At 35.9% G+C, this 24,211-nt stretch overlaps 3 protein-coding genes across 3 annotated transcripts; 1 reads left to right on the forward strand and 2 right to left on the reverse strand.

The window, feature by feature from the left end:
- The first annotated feature begins 473 nt into the window (after positions 1-473).
- VAR1 (FtsH extracellular protease family) lies at positions 474-3,734 on the forward strand. Its single transcript, XM_086591873.1, has 5 exons — positions 474-1,892; positions 2,380-2,626; positions 2,731-2,914; positions 3,109-3,280; positions 3,375-3,734. Exons 1-5 carry the CDS (start codon positions 597-599, stop codon positions 3,594-3,596), a joined length of 2,121 nt encoding a protein of 706 aa, XP_086447999.1. The 5' UTR covers positions 474-596; the 3' UTR covers positions 3,597-3,734.
- On the reverse strand, positions 3,582-8,290 carry LOC147520334 (serine/threonine-protein kinase BSK1-like). The gene is made up of 9 exons (XM_086591874.1): positions 7,699-8,290; positions 7,460-7,595; positions 6,788-6,921; positions 6,571-6,676; positions 6,236-6,321; positions 5,446-5,634; positions 4,575-4,739; positions 4,381-4,494; positions 3,582-4,137 (listed from the first exon to the last, which is right to left on the reverse strand). The coding sequence occupies exons 1-9, from the start codon at positions 8,038-8,040 to the stop codon at positions 3,889-3,891; spliced, it is 1,521 nt and encodes a 506-aa protein (XP_086448000.1). The 5' UTR covers positions 8,041-8,290; the 3' UTR covers positions 3,582-3,888.
- Positions 8,291-15,902: 7,612 nt separating this feature from the next.
- LOC147520335 (uncharacterized) lies at positions 15,903-21,272 on the reverse strand. The gene is made up of 4 exons (XM_086591875.1): positions 19,546-21,272; positions 19,131-19,336; positions 18,094-18,317; positions 15,903-17,398 (listed from the first exon to the last, which is right to left on the reverse strand). The coding sequence occupies exons 1-4, from the start codon at positions 20,885-20,887 to the stop codon at positions 16,666-16,668; spliced, it is 2,505 nt and encodes an 834-aa protein (XP_086448001.1). The 5' UTR covers positions 20,888-21,272; the 3' UTR covers positions 15,903-16,665.
- Positions 21,273-24,211: the final 2,939 nt, after the last annotated feature.

Below are 24,211 nucleotides of genomic sequence, written 5' to 3' on the forward strand. Positions count from 1 at the left end.
TCGTTCATGAGACAGTCCTTTTTTCTTTTATCGAAATTCCAGTTGCCAGTGTTGGATATGGATTAGTGTTTGAGGCTTTGAGCCCAGGTCGAGGGGCATTCACTTAGTGGCTGGTATTATTACTTTGGTAAATGCATATACAGATGAAACTGAATAATGGTGAAATAAACAAGAATGTAACAGTTTTAGTGGCTGGTATTTTTAAGTAGTTCTATTCTTTTGTTATGTCGGAGAGAATTCGAGCAGTTGTTTTTCTTCCACGGGGTATATTAAAGTTGTCGAAAAATTGAAGAACAATTTTGTGATCAAGATTCCTCCTACACCAATTTCAAATCTCTCCTATTCTGTACATTTTCTGATTTTCTCCCTTCTTAACCAAGTTTTAGTAAATGGGTATAACATAGCCCACGTAGTACAACACCACATAATTCCAAGCCAAAAAAATGTACAAATACAACGCAAATGTGAAATTCGCAACTCTGCTCATCAAACAAACGCAGCACACCACTTCTCTTATCCTCACGCCAAAACAACTCAAAAAAAGAGTCTATACCTCAAATACTTGTATAGAACAAGATTGGGTAAGAAAGAAAAGCATGGCATCAACTAGCAATCCTCTCATATCTTCAACTTTCCTTGGAACAAAACTACACAACTCCAAAACCTCAAATTCCACACTCCTAATATTATCACTCTCAAAAAGAAAAACTCAAACTAGTACAAAATCCAGTCTCAAACTCAAAAACCTTCCTTCTCATGCCACTTTAGCAGCTTTAATATTTTCCACAATTTCCCAAACAACCCCTTCAGCTTTAGCCATAGATAACCTACCATCTTCACCCCCACCTGTAATTCAAGCTGAAGCCTCAAAAGCCAACTCATTTACTTCCTCCCCTTTTGCACAAAACCTTAGTTTAACTGCCCCAAAGCCTCAGACCCAATCAACATCTGATCTTCCAGATGGCACTCAATGGAGATACAGTGAATTTTTAAATGCAGTAAAGAAAGGGAAAGTGGAAAGAGTGAGGTTTAGTAAAGATGGAAGTGTTTTACAGCTTTCTGCTATCGACGGACGTCGTGCTAGCGTCATTCTTCCGAATGACCCAGACCTTATTGATATTTTAGCAATGAATGGTGTTGATATTTCGGTATCTGAAGGTGATACTGGTAATGGGTTGTTTAATTTTATTGGTAACTTATTGTTTCCTGTCCTTGCATTTGCTGGTTTGTTCTTCTTGTTTCGCCGAGCTCAAGGCGGTCCAGGTGGACCAGGTGGGCTTGGTGGGCCAATGGATTTCGGTAGGTCTAAGTCTAAGTTTCAGGAAGTACCTGAAACTGGTGTTTCATTTGCCGATGTCGCTGGTGCTGACCAGGCGAAATTGGAATTACAAGAGGTGGTTGATTTTTTGAAGAATCCTGATAAGTATACTGCACTTGGTGCGAAAATTCCCAAGGGTTGTTTATTGGTTGGACCTCCTGGTACTGGAAAGACTCTTTTGGCTAGAGCAGTTTCTGGAGAAGCTGGTGTGCCGTTCTTTTCGTGTGCTGCTTCGGAGTTTGTTGAGTTGTTTGTTGGTGTTGGAGCGTCGAGAGTTAGGGATTTGTTTGAGAAAGCAAAGGCGAAGGCGCCTTGCATTGTGTTTATTGATGAGATTGATGCGGTGGGAAGGCAGCGTGGTGCTGGAATGGGAGGTGGGAATGATGAGAGAGAGCAGACTATTAATCAGCTCTTAACTGAGATGGATGGGTTTTCAGGAAATAGTGGAGTTATTGTGTTGGCTGCGACGAATAGGCCAGATGTTCTAGATTCAGCTTTGCTGCGGCCTGGAAGGTTTGATAGGCAGGTGACAGTGGACAGGCCTGATGTCGCTGGAAGAGTGAAGATCCTTCAGGTTGGTTTTGAACAATTCTGCTATTTCTTTATTTGTTTTTGTACTTAGTAAGTTATAGTTGAATTAAATTGTCTAGTTAAGAGTTAACTTTTGTGCCAAGAAAATGAACAAACCTGAGAGTTGCATAGTGGTAGAAACAATATGGAGAATTTTATGGAGAAACCAAAGAGAAAATGGTGAAAGAACGATGAGATGCAAAAATTGTTTTATATTCCTCGTTGTTGGACTGTCCTAAGTATCCTACATTACGAAGTTTCCAGGTACAACATTTCAATTTAATGCAGCAAATGTGTATGTAGCTTCATTGCACCCAAATAGAGCTCAGAACCCTTAGGCATATTGCTTATACTGTTAGCTGAATATTCCTTGGGAGTTTTGGTTCCAGTTCAGTCCTTCGCGATTTCACAAATCTTTTTTCATAAATCTCAATTATCATTATGCTGTGATGTTGTATTCAATTAATGCGCTAACAAAACTTGTACAACAGGTTCACTCTAGAGGAAAAGCGCTTGCAAAAGATGTGGACTTTGACAAGGTTGCAAGAAGAACCCCTGGTTTCACTGGTGCTGATCTGCAAAACCTGATGAATGAAGCAGCCATTCTTGCTGCTAGGCGTGAGCTCAAGGAGATAAGCAAGGATGAGATATCCGATGCCCTAGAGAGGATTATTGCTGGACCAGAGAAGAAGAATGCAGTGGTGTCAGAGGAGAAAAAAAAACTTGTAGCATATCATGGTAAACTTTATGAGGATGCTCAATCTTCTTTCACGTTGCATTCTCATATGAAACCATAATTATCCTGGATGACTTATACTTAATATTAAGTGATTTGTGCGCAGAGGCTGGGCATGCTCTGGTTGGTGCACTTATGCCTGAATATGATCCTGTCGCCAAGATCTCTATCATCCCTCGTGGACAAGCTGGTGGTCTGACATTTTTTGCTCCAAGCGAAGAAAGGCTTGAATCTGGCTTGTATAGCAGAAGCTACTTGGAAAATCAGATGGCTGTTGCTCTTGGTGGAAGGTTTGTCATGCAAACATCTTCCCTTTTTTCCTCTTAAAACAAACTGAGTTGATTTCCTATGAAAAGAAAATTTTATGTTGCCTTGATTTCAAAATTATTTTCTGTGTGATCATTCTCCCAAATCTAATTGTGTCGGAGAGTCTGTATTTAAAAACCCAACTTCTTTTACTCACTCTCACTCATCCTCAATGCAGGGTAGCTGAAGAGGTGATATTTGGACAAAACAACGTAACTACCGGCGCATCAAACGACTTTATGCAGGTATCTCGGGTAGCTAGGCAGATGGTTGAGAGATTTGGCTTCAGTAAAAAGATTGGGCAGGTTGCCATAGGTGGAGGGGGAGGGAACCCATTTTTGGGTCAACAGGTATCTAGTTTGGCATACTTGGTGTACATCTGTTCTATACTTTCTTATTTCCCTTGCTAATGGTTTTTATTTTTGCACCTGTTTTATTGCACAGATGTCATCCCAGAAGGATTATTCCATGGCAACAGCTGATGTGGTGGACTCAGAGGTGAGAGTGTTGGTAGAGAAGGCATATTCAAGGGCTACACAGATAGTTACGACCCACGTTGACATACTCCACAAGCTTGCTGAGCTCCTCATTGAGAAGGAGACTGTAGATGGAGAAGAGTTCATGAGCCTCTTCATTGATGGCAAGGCTGAGTTATTTGTTGCCTAAGACAAATAATCATTGATCTCTTTACAATCTTGTTGTATTGTATAATTCGTACATATATGCTCCTCTCTTTAGCTGATATACTACACTGGAACCAGATTTGTTTGATGAAATAATGAAAAAAAAATCATTTATGTAAAATGACCAAGCGTTCCCTCTATCTTACATCTCTGATTATGAACCAAGTTCAAACTTGAAATTACGCAGATTTTACCGAGTTTGTGCCTAAGATAATGTATCATGGCTGGCCGGTCACATTATTGATGAGCTGATCGAGTAAATTGATTTCTCAAGATTATCTCCCACCCCTCGGCCTCTTTTCTTCAAGGCCTGTAGCTTCACTCAACATGTCTGCCGCGTCCTTGTGCATTTCCAGTTTTGCAAGGGCAACTGACTGCATATAGAAAGCAGTGGCCCATTCTGGGTAGACACATTGTGCTTGCATTGCATCACGCAGAGCAGCATCCGGTTGATCACAGAGAAGATAGCACAAACTTCGCCTTGCATAAACTGTTGGTGAGACCATTGTTCCAACATCTATGAACTGCAAGCATGAGGTGCAAGAAAAAAAAAAATTGGGGTATGAAAATTTTCACGATCTTAGGATTTGTTTCTTCTGTTTTTTCTCCTCAACATATTGTGCATAGCCTCAATATATATACATAGCCTATTGTGCATAAAGAGTGGACAACACCCAAACACACTTTCTTTTTTTCTTCTAGTCTTCTTTTTTTGATGAAAAACACGGACATATATTTCTCCTAGAAAGGAAATTAGTGAAGAATACCTGTGAATAACAGTCGATGGCAGTTTTGAATTCTTTATCACGGAAGGCAAAGTCCCCACGCTTCCTCGCCTCCAGCATGTCTCTCATTTGTTGTGTCCACTCTTGGAAAGATAACTGGAAAAATCAACATACATAACCCTCAACTAGAATTTTGGTAAGAACATATCTCACTCATCCCTAAAAAATTCAATTACCTCGTTGGTTCCTTCATCATCCCTGTAATGTGTTGCTACTAAAATCTGATGGATAGCAGTGAGGTCCATTCTTTGACAGGCCTCTCCCATTGGAGATAGAGGGTGTTGTGGGTTGGATGGGGCTTCCTCTTGTTTTGAAATGCCCATCATGACACCAGAAGGAACCTGCAAGTGAAGAGTTTCAATGTGATGTTGCCTAAACTTAAGACAAGCAGAACTTGGATAACCAGATTTCCAAGTATCAATTTAAAGGTCACTACAAAGGAGAATTACAATTTCCACCCTCCTAGAAATTGAGTGGCCTAGAATGTCATACATGAAAGCAAACATCTCAGAGATGAGCACTTATTCTTTCGCTCTTTCATGCTTGGCATGCAAATGACAGCGAGAGGCTATACTATACAAACGGAGAATTTCCAATACACAACCCTGTTCTGTAATTTATACAAAGTTCTCAATGTAGGAACTGGACTCAGCTCACCTCAATGCTGAATAATCACCTGAGTCAGCTTAGTTAGGTCAAACCACTTATTCTTTTAGCAACAGAATGGTAGGAAATGTTGTGTGGGAAATCACTACTAATGATCAATATGGCCAAGTACATAGTTCTGTCAAAAACCTTCAACTTTTCCTGACACAGTAGAAGTAATTATCCTATCCCAGAAACAACAATACAGCACAATGGTTTGTTGTAAGATATACATTGAAAGTGAGAACAACTCAAAAGGTGAACTGCAACCCATGGATTTTACATCCTCAAAAGCTAACTGTATTAACGCATACATTCACACAGATCCACAATTCACATTCACAGAAAGAAGCTCGCTTACATGCTTGTAATTACTTATACAAGAATCACCAGGGAACTTACATTCGCTTTTGCTTGCAATGGAGAAAGTGTCAAAACAAGCTTCTTTGGATTGGGCCTGTCCCTAGGTTCATATTGCAAACATTGAGAGGCAAGGTCAATAACCACAGATGCCTCTTCCGTTGAAAACTTCCCCTCTAAGTGAGAATCCATTAAAAGAGGGATGTTCTTGCCCCGTATCATATCAAGAGCCTGCATTAGATAGGCGACCATATGAATAAACAAAAACTCAACTTGAACACGGCAATGTTCTCAAGACATAATAACTTCTAAGCTATTGACGTTTTATACATGGAGCCTGGAGGGAGTAATCCAAGACAAAACTAGTAACGAAGCAAGAGTTGCAAAAATTTCTCCAACAACATGGGATTTACAGGCTTGGTTCTCCATACACAAAAATGGGATTTGGGTTTATGTATCCATTTCCACCCCAAAAAATATAGGGAAAGAGATATGGACTCCAGTGATAAACATATTCCATAATGTGACACCAATGTGGATAGAGTATTCATTTCTGCCTATCTCCCAAAATACAGAACACGGAAATCTATTGACTGACCAAAGACCTTAAGTTTTTTCCCTGGTCTTTGTTTCTTTTCTTTTTTCTTATTGAAACCTACTCATATTCCAACAGGTTTCAGTGTCATGTGTAATGTGGCAAACAGAAGTGATTCATGGTATCTCGGAAGTAAGTCTTAAGATCTAAATGCACAGCAACGGTTGCTGATACTTATAAAAATTTCTGTGTTTTGTGTGATTAAACTTGAATGGCTTAGAAATACGAAATGCTCACATGAGTTGGAGGTATGTGCTTTCCGCTGAGAAGATCCAAGAGGATTGTTCCAAAGCTGAATATAACACTTTCAGCCGTGACCCTTCCTACAAGAAAGAAAATATAATCATTTCAGAATCAATTTCTGCTTTTATAACTGCTACTCCTAAAACTAATAGGTTCCACATGACATATAACATCAGACAAAAGCTAGTAGATAAGTGCTTAGAGCACTTATTAATTATCTCTACTATGCATTCAAAAAAAATGAACTATAACAGCTTTGACGCGGAAAAATAGAAATAAACAAGTCCCAAGCAGCGAAGGCAAAACATGTGCACATGAGAAGTGCATACCATTTCTAAGATACTCTGGAGGTGTGTATGCAAGATCGGTACTATAACTTTTCCCATCCCTGCTATTCTTCACAAGGCCAAAACATGAGAGCCGTGGGTCACCATCCTACACGGATAAAATGCTGAAAGATCAGTGAAAATTGAAATGAACACTATTGATATCTAATTATCTAGTAGTAGATAGGAATAAATAACATGTTTGAAAAAGAATTGCAACCTCGTCAAAAAGAACCCTGTACGCATTCAGGTCATGATACAATGGTCCACCTTCAGTACTGCAATAGTCTATGGCTTCTGCAATAAACAGAGCAACTCTCAAACGCATGACCCACTCGATGGCTTGATTTTCCCCTGTTGGTATGGAAGATAATAACAGAATGTCACAATTGTTGCAATCTAATATTTGGTATGGAAAAAAAAGATCAGGAAGATCAGCAGAATCTAAGCATAGCTTGCACAGACTAAACATAGAATCAACTCATCAAGTCAGTTAATACTTAATAGTAGAGCTGGAAATCAAGGAAGGGGTTTTATCCAATTATTATCTAAAAGCGAGAAAATAAGTCTGCATATTATATCGTTATGGTATACGCATCACGGCAAATTTAACTCACGCTTGTATTAGCTATCACTATGATCAGGCGTTTGCAGAAATGGTTTAATGGTAAACTAACAAAAACTAAATCATATTTCTTCTCCCCAAAGCTACTTCTGCTAAAAACAGAAAAGTCCACGAAGAAAGAACCATGTTGGTTACATTTAAACTAGGCCCTTTTTTTTTATCAATTCTGTGAGTAATACATGCTTAGGACTACAATACCAATACAATCCTCATTAAACGATTAACCAAAAAAGTGACATACTTTACCAAGATCACAAACATACATACAATGAAATAGATGCTTTGTAAGTGTATCATTCGGCATATATTCTGCAACAAGCAATCGCTCATCGCCATCGCAGCAATACCCAATCAAATTGGCAAGCCTTCTATGCCTCAATTTCCCAACTCGCCGTGCCTCCTCCTAATATCCAAAATACTCATTAGCACAAATACAGATAAACATTCAAACAGTAAACAAGAATGAAACTAAACGAAATATAAGGCCAAAAAAAAAAGACGCATACAGAGAATTGTTTAGGATCAGGCCAAGCCAACTTTGTAAACTTCTTGACAGCGATCATTTTACGATTCTGTAAACGGCCTTTGTAAACAAGATTAGGAGCTCTATCCCCACTTTCAGAAACAATGAAGTCAGAGCTGAAGTTATTAGTAGCTGACTTAAGTTCAGAGAGAGAAAAGGAAGAGAAAGTTGGTATTTCAGCATCGGTATTACCGTTTATAGGATTGGCAGATTTGGCAGGAGGAGAAGAAGGTGGATTAAAGAAAGGGTTGTTGTTGTTGTTGTTGTTGTATGGTTTTTGTTCATGGTGAGTTTTAGCTAATAAAAATGATTGAAAACAGCCCATGACTTGATAAGTTCAGTGTATGGGGTTTGCAAGTTTGTTAGTTTCCTTCTTGTTCTTGTTTGGGAGCCATGTTTATGAGAGACAAGAATGAGAGCTAGCTCTCTCTCTCTCTGTGCCGAAGAGTATGAGATTCCCCTACTTCTTGTTAATTCACTTGTTCGTAAACCATGAACTACTTACTAGCTCTACCTGGCGTTTTGAGTACGTATTTTGCTTTCACAGTTAACTTTTTTTAACTGCATTGGACAGTGGTTGACTTTGATAAAATAGTACACACTATTAGATTAAATTTTTGGACAGGTATCAGAATTCCCATGGTGTGTATAATGCTAGGTATGTATATCAGGTTTTCCGAAAAGAGAAACAGAAAAGAAGAAATTAAATATGTAGGCAAAGGAAAGTCTACAGAGTTATTGTCATCAAGCTACAAAGATCCTAGTGAAAAAACAAGGTTTTCTCATGAAAATATTTCGGAATGTGAGATGGCACTCAACGAACAACACGAAAACACTCGGTCATGTGTCCCATAATCAAAATATTGTAGAAATTAATTTTTGAAACATTATAATGAAAGTACCTTTGCATATAATAAATCATCCAGAATTGGCAATCAATTCCAATTTCATTGAATGCTCATTGACCAATAACCACATTAATTAATTGCCTATTTTAAGTGGATTCTTCTTTTTGGTAGTCATTCTTAAGGGACTTATTAGATGCTAATAATCAGAGGGAATAAGAAACAGAACAAAGGGACACTTGCATATAAAATCTCATGGTGAACACATGGGCACCCTTACGATGAGTGCACCAAATTCTGGGCATGAATTCATTTTAATTAAGAACAAACATACTCTTTGAGCAGTTTGGGACCCCGACAAGTAAGTTAGAGTGCAATGTCGACAAACTAAATGAAATATTAAGAATTTCTAGATGGGAACTCATGAGTTTGGGTTTCTTTTGATAATCAGTGAAAGGAAAATTTTATTGAAGCGTTGTCACCAAACAAACTTTTTGAATGGCTTTTGAGTCTTGGACCCCGCCTACAAATTGTCTCGAAATGAAACTTCTACAACAATTATGGAACTACAAAAATGGAAAAGATTTTACTGTCTTTAAATTTAACTTGTCGAATTTTTGTGGAAATGGAAAATGAAACCTTTGGAAATTTCTGATGATAAATATGGACATTTATATTCAATACACTAAATGCTCAACCATATAATGAAAACGCTATTGCGTTTGTGTTCTAGACTTCTAGAAACAAACACGATTATTGTATATATGACGACGAGAGCATTTTCGTTTTCTCAGTGTCTTGACCTGTGATGTACTGATCTCATTTAAAATTATTTCTTTTTAACCAGAGAATTCAATTCCACTAAAAATCCAGTCAAAGATGTCCGCACAAGTTTTATTTGTTTTCCTTTCCGCCAAACTTAAAATTTAACAAACACACACCTAAATGAAATATTAAGAATTTCTAGATGGGAACTCATGAGTTTGGGTTTTCGTTTGATATATCAGTGTGTTTGTGAAAGCTTTTATTGAAGCGTTGTCACCAAACAAACTGCGTTGAATGGCTTGGAGTCTTGGACCCCGCCTACAAATTGTCTCGGAAATCTCTCTTTTCGTGCAACTACAACAATTTGACCAGCAAAAGAGATGTTTACTACGCATTGTCGATCATATCCTAGCATTGGGACATGTGGACATGTGGTCCATGTTGAACCTTTGGCATTTCTGATGATATATACTATGGACATTTATATTCAAGTAAATGCTCCTATATTAGACCATATAATGAAAACGCTACTTGCGTTTGTGTTCTAGACTTCTAGATCATGATACTATATGTATATATTACGACGAGAGCATCTTTCGTTTTCTCAGTGTCTTGACCTGTGATGTACTGATCTCATTTCACTTAGTAACTTAATTATCTTGTTTAACCAGAGAATACAATAAATGAACTAAAAATGCAGTCAAAGATGTCCGCACGAGTGTTCACTCTGTTGTGTGTTTAGCTTAACCGCCACAACTCTTTGACTCTTATCTCATACCAAACCTCAAATTCTGTCTTTTCAACCCGAAGAATGTGTAATTCTATAACCGTACCATGTCATACTCAAGAAGACTAATTCTATAACTGTACCATGTCATACTCAAGAAGACTTTCCCTGATTAAATTTTGTTAAAAATTACACGCAGGGAGCATTCGTGTTTACCACTCAGTAACGCTACGTCACAGTTACGATGACTTTTTTTTCTTTTTCATGGATGGAGTGACTTTTTGTACAAAACTGCCGAAAAATAAATAAATCTCAAAGGACATTTTTTTTTTCTCATAACTCACAACGACTGGATAGATAAAAACTAAAGTATATCCTTGAAGTGAAATAAAAAACAGATCGTGTAGATGAAATATCAAGTATATTCCTGACACGAAATAATTAATGGCTCGGCTCAGACGAAACGACCCGGTGTATTTAGTATGAATAATCATTGTTCATACATTTAAGCAGATATTAACACTCATTATTCATATATTATGGAGAAAAAAATGATTAATGATTATTCATTAAACCTTTATTAACCAATTCTAAAATAAATAAATAATAGATTGTTCATACCTATTTGAGAGTTTGAAAAATCACTATTCATACATCAACAATGTTCATACATCAAACATGAGCAATCATTATTAAATAACATTGAACATTGTTCATTTTTTAATGAAGTTTTGTTGATTGTTATAGTCCGTATTAATTAAAAATGAATGCAATCAATGTTTATAAACGAAGAATTTAAAACATTTATTTGTTAAATACTAAAAATTGAACTATGAAAAAAAAACTCATTGTTCATAAATCCATAATTATCTTATGAACAATTATTTTTCATGAAATATGTAATGCCAATTTAAAAAATGTTCAATTCAACAAGTTATCGACTGGTGGTCTAAACACCTTCAAGAAAAGAACCATAGAAAAAACGAAACTTGTCTAATCACTTCCAACTCGATCTTTGCTCTCCACTAAAAACGCAACGCGCAGTGTAAAGTAGTTTCGGAGTTTGAAAATTTTTCTGCTTTAAATATAACACAAATGGGTTGAATTGGTATTTTAAAAAAAAAAATTTTATGTCGGTTGGAAAGGGTATAAGCGGCATTTTAAAAAAAAAAAGGTTAAAACTTATTTTGTCAAAGAGAGGGTTACTAAATTTGAAATCGTGGGTTCGTGATTTCTTGTTTCTTTTTAGCCAATGCCACTCATTAGCAGTTTTATTAGTTATCACATTATAGTCTTTCTTCTTCTAATCCTGACTATGATTACTTAATGGATAAGTTCCATTGTAGCTCAATTAGATTATGAAATTGAAAAGATGGTCTATATGGGTTGTAAGTTGTAACCATGGTTCATGATTCCGAACGGAATTTCATAATTCTGTCTATATATTTTTCAGTTTTTCAAAAAACCAAAACGACATCGAAATGATATATTATCGGAATTCTGGAGAAAAAAATGATTAAAAAAACGAATTAATCATTAAACTTGGTTTATTAACCAATTCTAAAAAAAATAAATAACCATAGATCTAAGGATTTAAACACTATCAAGATATAAATCAAAATTAAATGTTTTTAAGTGAGAAAAATCAAAATTGAAGAAAAAAAATGAAGAAAAGAAATGATAGAATGTAAATCCAACATCATCCACCATTGATGTCAGGTTGAAATTTTTTCTGTAAATCAAGTTTTGTTTCTTACACTTTTGGCACTTAAAAGTAACAAAAATATACCGTAAAAAAAGTTTACCACTTATAAGTACCTGAAAAACAAACACCCACCAAAAATTAAACACTTACAAAAACTAAAAAACAGACACTCTCTAAATATGTTTCTAAATTCTAATTAGAATGGGAGAAACTAGAAAGAGGTCGGGTTTTCAAATGAGAATAAATCTAATACCTTTGGATTTTTAGATCTAAAAAATCAATGATTGTTATAAATTATGGCAACCTTGCAAATTTTGACACTATCCTCAATATTCTGAACGGAATTCCAGTTTTTTAGTCCGTTGGAATTTCAGAATAATGACTATAGTTGTAACTAAGCTAGGCATTAATACCATTAAGGTGGAACTCGGGCGGGTTGGGTCGGGTTGAGATATAACCCGAGCCCAACTCGAATTTCAAATGTTTCAACTCGAGCCTGGGACCAAGCCCTAGTCAGTCATTATATTTTCAGCCAAAGCCGTAGCCCAACCAATTTGAATTAGGTCGAGTTATGTCGGGTTGGTCAAACTTCTCAGAGTTTTTTTCGGAATTAGGAGGTAAAAAATACCAAAATTAAAATCTTCTCACGAAATCAAAGAGATTTGATTGTTTGAAAGGAAAAATAACCTTGTTGATTACATTATTCTCTCTAAAATAGAGATTGTAAACTTTATTTTTTACAAGAATATAAGAATTGAAATATATATGTACATATATGCACACAGGCTTGAGTTTTTTGGTTTTTTAATATTCTAACCCGAGCCCAATCCAAACCCAAATCGAATTTTGATTTTACAAAACCAAGCCCGGACCACGGATCTAACATGTTAGTCCAAAACCAACAAAAATCGGGTTTTAGTCCATTGGACTTGGACTTACCCGACCCAAGTTCCACCCCTAAATACCATACTCCAGACATGAAGAATAATGAGCCTGTACACAGTGTGCGTGCTTTCCTTTTTTGTGGATCATGTACATACCAAAGGATTATGATAAAACATAAAAGAATGAATATGTAGATTTTTTTTTTTTTTTTGGTCCCTCCACTAATGTTGCCATCATATTTTAGTCATCTAAATCTTTATCACTATCAAAGATAAGCAAAGGAAAAAATATATCATTTGGAATGACTCTTCTTTAAAAAGTTGAGGGACCTTATTTTATATATATCTGAATCATGTTTGGTAGAGTTGATCGGACTATCATGGTTTGACCAGAATGGCCCTAGCCTTTACAGATGACCCATTCATGATGGCTTTTAATCATTGATTAATCTTTATATTTTGATTTAAATAATTCGGATCTTATATTTCGGATGCAATTATGCAAAGCTAATTTGATCGTGTCTGAATCCAATAAAAATCATATTCTCTGCCTAAGGGTGCAAATGGATAGGTTTGGATTTGGATATGAACCTGAAAATTTATACCGATATAGGAATTTGAATCCGATGGATATTAAAAATTTTATTCCATAATATCCATTTTAAAATATCGAATTTTATTTGCTTTCAGATAATATCCACTATCCTAAAATTAATATTAATTAAAATTTTATTTATATATATTATATATATAATTTATTTATATATATATTTTGTCATTTATTATTATTATTGTGTTATTATAGTTTTATATTATTAATTTATGATTTTATATAATAATTTTATACAATAATAAATTAATAAATTAATTATATATAATAACTATTAATTTTTTTAATTGGATCAGATATTTTCGGATGTGGATATGATAGTATCCGAAACTAGTTTGGACATAAAAAATTATACGAATCGAATTCGAATATTTATATATCCATTTGCATCCCTATGACCCAGCCGTATTCTTAGAACATTACCTTAAGTGACTGAATTTAGGATGTACACAGGAGGCATATTAGCATTTTCACATAACTAGTTCAGATCTAAATTCCCCTAAAAAAGGTTTTTTGTTTAATGCAACTATGTCTGAAAATTGGATTGGAGCTTAGTTTAACTATGGTCGGCATCGTCAAAGAAGCAAAAACCACTAAATGACAGCGAATGGACGGGCCCAAAGATGGGCTGCATAATCTGCCCTTGTTTGGTTCCATAATATGATGGATGATACAATGAACTGGACTTTGATTTCAAGTTTTCTTGTCCATGAACAATTATGGGTGCGCTTGTTTACTTACTTAACTAAGAAAAGGAAAAGAAAAATAAAACTAAAAGAATGAAATAAAAAAAGTAAGGCCATGCGTTTTTGTTTTGGAAAGCGAAAATAGTTTTTCTAATGGAAAAACAAAACTATGGAAGGAAAAACTATTTGATTCTGGTCCATCTTTTCCATAAAAGAAAAAAGAAAAATGTTTGTTTTATTTTCTTTCTTTAGTTTTCGAATGGAAAATGGAAAATAGTTTTTGGACATACTCTTGTGAAAAAAAAATAAAACTATGAAGGGAAAATTATCTTTTTTTTTTCTGAGGGTCAACCACAAATTTGAAAGGAAAGAAAAAAGAAAATGGTTGTTTTATTTTCTTTCTTTAGTTTTCGAATAACAAACATGAAATAGAAAATAAAATAGAAAAGAGAAAAAAAAAACATGAATAAACACATTTCATTTCCATTTTCTTTTCCTTTTTTAGTATTTGCATAACAAACATGGTTTTATTCCATCCATTGGTTTTCCTTTATTTTCTCCATTTTACCAAACATACAATACCAAAATTTAGTTTCCATTCCATTCTATTCCAAAGTGACCATTTTATAGATTTCCTTTCCTTTTCTTTCCTTAGCAAAATGAGTAAATTTCCATTTTCTTTTTTTTAGTATTTGAAACAAACATGGTTTTATTTCATCCATTATTTTTTTATTTAAATTTTACCAAAATACAAAAAAATTTAAAGAAAATTCTATTCCAATGAATTTTAAATTTGTGTTTGTTATGCAAAAACTAAATGGAAATGAAAATATTTTTCAAGTGTTTTTTTCTCTTTTTCTCGTTTTTTTTTTTTTTTTTTCAAGAAAGAAAAGGAAAACAACTCTTTCTTTTTTCCTTTCCTCTCAAATCTGTGGGTCGAGTCTTGGATTCAAAATACTTTCATTTTCCTTAGTTTTGTTTCCTAAAGGAAAATACTTTATTCCTTTTCCATGACAAACAAATACAAACAAAATACTTTTTTTTATGGAAAAAGTGGATTACTACATACTTTTCCTTTCCATTAGTTTTCACTAAAACAAACTCCCGAAACCGTGCCTATATCAAGGACGCGCTGGAGATCTATGGAAAATCTTGGAATAGTCAATCTTGTCTCCTTAAAAGGACAATCAAACTTCAGACATGACACCATTGAATAAGGTACTATGAAGGATGATCTGGTGCCACAGCATTTCCTGAGTTGCTGTATGTAAAAGCAAACAAAAAATACAGCATCCCCATTTTAACTGTAGGCGGCTACCCATTTTACACAACTTCCCCGTCTACCGCCCATCATTATCGCTACCTGATCATTCTTTCTAATGCCGCCTTTCTCCTTCCTTGGCCGTTATCTTCCTTTTTGTCTCTCTATATTGATTGGTTTCTACGGACACCACAAATTTTGTTGATTTATCATTTATGAGAGTGGACCAATTTGTATGAATTATTATAAATCAGTGGGGACTGTAGGACAGTTTAGTAGATGGATGGCCATGGGCTCATAGGTAATGATGTTGTTGGTAGAGGTGGGGGTGGCAGCGTTAGTTTTTGACAGAGAAAACATGATGATGATACAGTGTAGCTACTAACAATATTTTTCCACCAGTAGAACGTAATTTACCCTCACAACTGTGTAGCAGAACACCACTTGTAAAAACCATGCTCGCTAAATGAAGACTTACCTACTTGTGCATCAGGCATGGAGACACTTTGTCGTATCACCTTACATGCAGAATTCAGACCATCAAGAACTTTAATGAGCTCCGAAACAAACCTACGAACCAAAACAAGCAAGATTTGGGAAACACTTCCGTACCTCACAAGTCACAAGATAAACGCCCTCAGTTTACATCAAATTGATGTTTCCTGCCAAACCCATCTAACCACAGTCACATTTCCCTTCCGAGATGAGGATTTAAATATAATTTAGCTTTAATTGTATTTCTGTACAAAAATTAAATTGAATAAATGGAAGGAAAACATTACATTTTATTATACAAAAGACTAGACAAACAGGCGTATGCGTCACTTGCGCCCGAGCCATGTTTGCCTTGCTTGAAAGAATGGTGTTCTGATCTTTAGAACCATTAGCTCCAGAAGCCGATCTTTTACTGCTGCAGTTTTAATGTGTCAAGCCGATCTTTCGGGTGCATACACTGAAGCCCACGGCAAGAACTAACCACATTATATTTTAGTACTAAACGACATTGCTGCCCATTGAGGTGCAAGTCTTTCACCACCTTGAAGTAAGCAAGTCTGAGCTACTTCACCAAGCTGCAATACGTGGCTGGTTCTATTTCTTAGCCAACAGCAGAATTAGCAAATGTTCTTGGTGCCAAATTGCAGTAATCAAGACACTGTTGTAGATGAAGCTTCCATCAATGTGCAACCAAGTCCCCATACGTCATCAGCAGTACTTGGCCTGTTTCTGTAGATAGAGCTGGAATTGAGGCCAAAAGATTCCCACCCACTTCGGACCCAGATCAACAAAAACTTGACTTCCAATGTCTTCTCAGATGTACCAAACCCAATTCTCGGCTGAAGCTCTTCAACCATGTGCATCATCAAAAGCTCTTGGGTATTTCTTATGAAACATTATCATGCTGCTTGCTGAATTTAACCGCACCTCATAATCTTTGTAATCTCGAAATCACATATTTCCCTTGCAAGCTTATGGAACCTTAGCATTTTCTCGTGCAAGCCTGTCTTCCTCGCAACGTAATTGGAGCTCCTCATAAGCTTGCATTGAGCTGGCTGTGAACTTCTCCATGGCATCAAAGATCTGCTTCAGACCCAAGTGTAAACTGTTAATATTTGCAGTGTCACTCTGATGAACTATCTCTCCAGGCATAGGAAGACCAATGCCCTGCCCAGAGACCATAGCCATCTTCTTGTCAATCACCTGCCACTCTTTCTGCATTTTTTGTTCCTTCTTTTCTAAGAGCTTAACCTTTCCCTCCATATCTTTATTTGGCAGCATTCTCTGTCGAAACTCCTGATTATGCCTTTCTGAGAGCTGATGCACACTCCATGTGAAAACTCGCATGGCATCAATGACATCCTTCTCCGAAATTCTCTCCATGGCTTGTGACCACTGGTTACAGATTACAAATACAGGTGGGGCACCAATCCTACCAGGGGAGAAGGGAACAATTCCATCAGCTGTTTCCTCAGGTTCATAAAAAAGACATTTCAACAGCCAACCATTCAAGGCTCTGACATATCCTTTCTGAGCACCAATCCAACAAGTAAAGCTTGAAATCCAGTTTAGAAGCTCGTGTTCTAGCTTCATCGTAGCATCAAGATTCTTGTTTGACGTTATTGCGTCCAAGTTTTTGGCTTCAGCTATCGCTTGGCACTGATTCCGATGGCATTCAAGCATTACTTTCCACATTCCAATTAACCTGATACAGGTAATATTATGAATAACCAACCAAAAAAATGCAGAATGAAGGCGCTTTAAAACACAAGAAAAACAAAATAGCCAGTACCACCATAAACAATATAAGCTTAAAAACTACTAATTAGTAGTGACAAGAGGATGACAATCAAAACAAAAAACGATTATGTGCAAGGACCACTACCAGTGTCAATGACGTCTTCGCCAAGATCTCCAGGGGAGGTTATCAAAGCAATATAAATTGATAAATAGTTGTGATTGAGGTAATTACTGCAACGATAGATAAAATATCATCATCATGTACGAAGAAAAGGTGAAACAAGGAAGGATTTCTTTCTTTCTTTTAAGTTTTTAAAGTCAAGTGAGAATGGGATTCAAGAGTAAAAGCAGAGCAGTGCATAGGCCCGTTCAGCAAACCGGGCCACAATTAATGTTGCAGTAGAATTGTTGTTATTATTATCAATTTTTGATAAATCAGAACAAGAATTTGTTATAGTAAAAAAATCCGTATTACTAAGATATGAACAGAAATACATGTTCGAATGCCATTCAAACAGAACGCATGACGATATCCATAAAGACACTTGAAAAACAATGTGAACCGATGAAAATAAGGTCAGAGAATTACTAAAAAATGAGTACTAAAAGCAAGGAAAGATATTTTTCAAGAACTAGTAAAGCACCATAAACTTAGCATACCCTTTAATTAGTTCATTAATCTGTGGCCATAGCTCTTCATCCCTTAACTTATTTATCTTATCTGATATTTTGTCGACGACCTGAATTGCAATTTTTATTTTCGTGGATAGAGTCCTGACTAAGGTTCGAGTGGCATCAATTTTCGTAGCTTCCGCACCCTTTTCATCCAAACGCTTTAACCGTCGTACCTTCCGCTCATGGACTATCCGCATCTTTTCCTCAGCCTGTAGAAGCATAAAGTTAAAAAGAAACTATCAAAAGATACATCCCACGAAGCAAATAGGCAAGTGTAAAGTTACAGAGAACAGTTAGAGCTCAAACAGTGGTCACAACAACATAAACAGGAAAAAAAAAAAAAAAAAAAAAACTCGATGTTCACATGTAAATACAAAAGCTTCTCAAAAAAATAAAATAAAAATCATTTACAAAAGATTATTGCGAAGTATATTACAAAATAAAAATATATTGTTTAAGAAGAGTTTTAATTGATACCTTAGAAGAAGCATATGAAGAATTTTTCTCACAACATATTTACCGACAAAAACGAGCAAATATAACTGTACGAGTGCAGCAAACTTGGTCTTGAGCAGTCAGAAAGATAATGAATCGCAAAGATACAAGTCTACAGAATGGATGATCAGTCACCACTCACCACCACCACCATCATCATCAGATTATGACCTCAACGATATGTTTAATTAAACAAAATACATTTGTTTGAAAAACTATTCATTTTATTCTGAATTCCCCTATGTAGAGCTTACTGTATCTACTACTATAACTAAATATATTAGTACTTGATTGGTAAAAACCCAATGCATATATAGGCGAATTCTAGTTCAATGAGGGCCCCGAGCAGTGAATATTTTTCAATTTTTAAGCATACGAATGAAACAGTTCTACCACAACAGACGCCACAAAAAAAAAGGTTTCTCGAGTCTCAGTTAAAGAAACATATAAAGGACAGAATCAGTTTATAAATGACATGAACTAGTAAAGAGCTGAGTATTGAACAACAAACGCATACTAAAGCATACCTTAACTTCATTGTACAATTTCTTCTCCCAAATGTACAGCGTCTGCAAGGTTGATGAAAGATTGCCAGACCTCATTCCCACATTTTGACCCAAGTCCAAGTAAACAGAGGCAGCTTTCGTTGAGGTTTCAGCACTTTTAGAGGTAGATGGGTGTGAAGATACCACCGACAACGAAGGCGTAATTGAATGCAACATCTTGGATGACACTGGTAAACAAAAATCAATTTAAAATTCGGCAGATTAAAATACGACCCAGTTTTAATTATAGCATGCATAGCCATAAAAATAATATCTTCCATTTTGTATAACACAGAATCTTAAATTAATTACTGGGGAAACAGACTAGCTTTTGGGAAGAAGCAAAGATGAAATTTCCATATTTTTTTGCAAAAGATTGAATATTTAGGAAGCCTACCTTGATAAACAGCGTTTTTGGGGTGAAACGGGACTTTTCCAACTTCAAGCATCATAGAAACCTCATTTCCAGACTCTGAAGCTCTATCAAACTGAGATTTGATTTCTCTAATAACCACAGAAACACCCCGTGAACCAACTTTAGCTTTAAATGCAGTCACATTGATCTTCTCTTCAGATCTGTCTTCATTTCCAACCACATTTTTATCCACCAAATGCACTTCATACTCCATTCCATCATTCTTACCCGACCCACTCGCCTCCTTCGTTTCGTAAAATCCTTCCCCATCATTTGCTTTTACTTCTTCTTCTTCTTCTTCTTCATCTTCCGCTAATTTCTTTGAATATTTACCACCCCCTTCACTAAATCTCTGTTCTCCATGGACTTCTTTAACAACTTCATCTTGAAAACTCTCGTCTTCTAAATCAGGAATCCCTTCTTCCTCTCTCACTGATCTTGAATCCCTGCTCGGCGTATTTTGAGGATAGTACTTCTCAAATGCTTCAAAAGGGTTCAAAAAATCCCAAGCTGATGCTCTAGGTGGTGACGGTGGTGGTGGAGGTGGTTTCGAGGAAGAAGCTGCGGATGCTTGTGGTGGTGGAGGATAAGCTGAACCATAAGTCGGCGAACCTGAACCATAAAAACTGGAGTATTGAGGAGGAGGGTAATTATTTGGTTGGTTATAATAAGGATAAGGGTTGTTAAGGTTCTCTTGATTTTGATAATAAGAAGATGTAGATCCACCATTCATTTGCATAATTTCTGGACTGATTGGTCGTTGTTCATGGACCACCGACGGCGTAGATCGATTTCTCATATAATTCATATTCATAAAATTACCAAAATTTTCTCCTTGGTCATCTTGATAATTCTGATAACGGTTTTCATTTTGAAAATGTTCATTTTGAAAATGTAAAGGAGACGAATTCCCCGAATGATGTAGAGATCCATCTTCGTCCCCATCAGAATCGGAATCGGAATGAAAATGGAGATGAGAACCGGAGTGAGAGTGGGAATGGGAATGAGTGTGGGATTTATTATTATTATTATTATTATCTACAACCTTAGATGAAATTGGTATAGCCGGTTGAATTGGATCACCTTTTTTGTGAGGTGGGAGATTGAGAATTGGAGAAGGAATAGAAGCATAATTATTATCGACAAGATCTTGATCAAAAAACTGCTCTAGAGATTGACCAATTAGTTTAAGAGAATGAATATAAGCTACGTGTGATTCAGCTAAAGCGTATCGTTGAGCAATAGCATCATCTAGAAAAGTGCAGCGCTCACGGCATAGCGCAACAGCCGGGAGGTCATCTAGTTTTGAACTACTGCAGCCCATGGACTAACTAGACTAGACCTACTACTACTACTACTTAGTAACCAAAACCCTAGAGCATGAATTTCAAGAAATGAATGGTTGGAAGATGTGAAGAGGAAAGTGAGAAAAGACATGACGGTGGAGGTGTTGTTGTTTTTTTTTTTTTTTTTGGTAAGAACGACAGAGAAAGGAATCTTGCCAGCAAGGAGTTTCTCGTCGGGTTGTAGCAGAGAGAAGGGATGGGGTGGGCGGTAAAGGTTTAGATTAGAGTGAGTGAGTGCATCACCGTTGTAACAAAATATTTTGTCTGGTTTTAAAACACTTTGTATGAAGAGAGAGAAAGTGAGAAAATTTTCATAAACAAACTTGCACAGGAAAGTTAGATATCTCCGTTATATTCAGAGAGATTTTAGAGGAGAGGGGGGGGGATTGTTTTATGGCTTGTTGCCGCCATATGACACTTTTGGACTTTACTTGGAACCTAACAGTTAAAGATTGGTTCGTTTTACACTAATACCCTTGTTCATCTTTCTTTGACTTTTCTTCTTTTCTTTTTTCCTTTTTTTACCAACGAGCAGTTTTAGCTACCAGGGAATCGGGTCGGGTTTGTTCCCGATAGTTCAGGTTCGGGTCAATTTTTCCGTTTATTTATTCTTCGGGTTCGGGGTCGGGTCTTTTTTCGGATATATTTTTTGGGGCTTTTTGAATTTTTAGTGTTATCCGAGGGTTAGTCGGATATAATTTTAGGTTCGGATATTAAATTTGAATATAATCGGGTTCGGATTCGGATTCGGATATTATAAAATTATTCGGATTCGGATTCGGATATAGCCATATCCGACCCGAACCCGACCCGATCCCTGCCCTACTATTACTTCAGTTGATATTTAAAACTGTTCCCGTTCTAGGAAGTAGGAGCTTTCCTTTTTTCAGTTCACGCCCTCAGCAATTTATGGGTAATTTTGAGTAAGTCCTTTTTGTTTGGTAACATTTTGAGTAAGTCCTCGCCTCAAACGTCTTTGTCATGGTCAAATACTCAAAGTAAAGATTCAATTTGAGATTGCGGTCTACATCCTTATTTTTTCTTGATTGATGGCTTGATCATATATTCATATGGATTGTTTTTTCTTTTCTCTTCTTTTCATTTTCATTGTTCATTTGTGTGTTTGCTCTGTGTGTTTTGAATTAGTATGGAATATGGATACCTCAATGACACTGTCAACTAATTATTTTCAATTGGTGCCTCCTCCTTTGAGAATGGGTCAACCTGATTCCTTAACTTACACGACAGTAATTATGAGTTGATTCGCACCAGTTGTTACTTGGGAGTGAAAACTTAAGGTAGAAATTAGGGTAGTTTAAAAAGGATTACTGAACCTCGTACCTAGAAACTAGCATGAGCTGAGCTGCAGGTAAACTGTAGACCTGTAGTCCAACCATCAATAATGTGATCCCCATGTCAACTTTGGTCAAAGATAGAGTATAGTGCAAAATGATTATGACCCTAGTATTGGTCCTTTTACGTGATCCCATTGATTATGCAAGTAATAATGTCCATTGATTATGCAAGTAATAATGTTGAATGATTTCAACCCTTGAATCAAATCAAATTTTGATACCATATATCTCATAATTTGATTGGTGATTAAATGAGTCTATGAGTGTGTGCCATCAAGATCTTGGTCAGCTATCTGATGGTAAATCCTGTAATCAGAATATCTTCTCTGTGTCATAAAAGAACGTTGCTCACCTTGGAAGTCACCTTGATTTGATCTTATTTAATCTAACCAAACAAATTTGTATGATCCTGCGTATATGATTGTACAATCAAGAATAAAGTTTGGGCCACCAATATCAATTTCACTGAACCAATGCACGTGCGACTTTTCATTGGGAGGTTGGTAACGTGGTCACCTAAAAAGACTAAGGAATTTATTAGTGCAGGGACCGCGAATTTTGCTATTCTAATTTACCTCCCTACAGCGTGCGTCATCATAGAATAATCTCCCCCACAGAACAATAGAACATAAATAAGGATTCCTTTATTTTGATGGCTTGACCAACCTATGGATATCTCTAGTATTAGGCCGAGTCCAAGGGTTTTGAAGTTTGTAGGGTGGTCATCGAGATACCCGAGTCGAGTTTTGTTATATTCGAGCTCGACTCGCACATGTAGAAGCTCAACTCGAACTCGCATTCAAGCTTAATATTGAAGCTCAAGCTCAACTCTTCTAGTTCTACTAATAGCTCAAGTTCAACTTGGCTCGACTCGTTTTACATTTCAAACTTGAGCTCAGGTTCAGTTATGCTCGTTTGAATTCGAATTCAAACTCAAACTCAAAAAAAAATGTATATAAAACATTAAAACTAGTATAAATTATAAATTATAGTTGGGTATAAAGTATAAAATAACGTATAAATTGTAAAATATATACTACGTATGGGCTTATAAAACGAGTAGCTCACGAGCTACTCAAACTCGAACTATTCACTATCTAGAATGAGTTTTAAATTAAGCTCAAACTCGATTCATACTTTTGTGCCGACGAGTTTGAGTCGAGCCTTCGATGAGCCAAGCTCGAGTTACTCAAGAATATCTCGACTCGATGACCAGCCCTAAAAGTTTGTACCCTCAAAATCTAAAAACCAATGTTTTAATTGAAAGGATAGAAAGTACGAAAATGCGTCCAATGCTTTCATCGCCCTTTGACTTGCATAAAATGAAAAGAAAAATAAAATAAAAACTATATTGCACCACTTGAACGTTTAAAATCCAAAACTCAAAAAGATGAAACTGTGCCCGCCTAATCTTCTTCCCAAAATTGAAATAATAGGGATAGTATAGTACTTTAAAAAATTTTAATTGACAAATGAAGTGGCTTGGTGTCACTTAACATTCTATTCGTCACTCAAAATCAAGACATTTATATTTGGTTTTTTGAATTATGCCAAATGTCTGGTGGCTTGAGGAATCATTGGAGCCATGATTTGGCATTTGTATAGGGGATATAGGACCATTTGTTTCCATTCGATATATATATATATATATATATATATATATATATATATATTTATATATATATATATATATATATATATATATATTATTTTTTTATTATTTTTTTTTTCAAACTTTTTATGTTTTTCTTATACATATATATTTCTTTTCTTAACAGCTTATGTTCATGGATATATATATGTTTTTATTCAGAAGTAATATTGGAAAAGAGAGATAGGAGGTGGCACCGTAGAGTGGTGATATGGTGGTTAGAAATGGAGATAGAAAAATAGTTGTGGTATATACATAAACTCGGTCATAAAGTTAGAAATTAAACAACAGTTTTA

Source organism: Coptis chinensis, chromosome 2 (assembly GCF_015680905.1).
Source record: "Coptis chinensis isolate HL-2020 chromosome 2, ASM1568090v1, whole genome shotgun sequence".
NCBI classification, from domain to species: Eukaryota; Viridiplantae; Streptophyta; class Magnoliopsida; order Ranunculales; family Ranunculaceae; genus Coptis; species Coptis chinensis.

Excerpts from the sequence above, each read along its gene's own strand:
- VAR1 (XM_086591873.1), top strand. The coding sequence starts at position 597 with ATGGCATCAACTAGCAATCCTCTCATATCTTCAACTTTCCTTGGAACA. Across the intron at positions 1,893-2,379 it reads GAAGAGTGAAGATCCTTCAG|GTTCACTCTAGAGGAAAAGC; the intron begins GTTGGTTTTGAA and ends CTTGTACAACAG. Across the intron at positions 2,627-2,730 it reads AAAACTTGTAGCATATCATG|AGGCTGGGCATGCTCTGGTT; the intron begins GTAAACTTTATG and ends ATTTGTGCGCAG.
- LOC147520335 (XM_086591875.1), bottom strand. The coding sequence starts at position 20,887 with ATGGGCTGCAGTAGTTCAAAACTAGATGACCTCCCGGCTGTTGCGCTA. Across the intron at positions 19,337-19,545 it reads CAAAAACGCTGTTTATCAAG|TGTCATCCAAGATGTTGCAT; the intron begins GTAGGCTTCCTA and ends TTTGTTTACCAG. Across the intron at positions 18,318-19,130 it reads AATTGTACAATGAAGTTAAG|GCTGAGGAAAAGATGCGGAT; the intron begins GTATGCTTTAGT and ends ATGCTTCTACAG.
- LOC147520334 (XM_086591874.1), bottom strand. The coding sequence starts at position 8,040 with ATGGGCTGTTTTCAATCATTTTTATTAGCTAAAACTCACCATGAACAA. Across the intron at positions 7,596-7,698 it reads CTGATCCTAAACAATTCTCT|GAGGAGGCACGGCGAGTTGG; the intron begins GTATGCGTCTTT and ends TTTGGATATTAG. Across the intron at positions 4,138-4,380 it reads CCATCGACTGTTATTCACAG|TTCATAGATGTTGGAACAAT; the intron begins GTATTCTTCACT and ends TCATGCTTGCAG.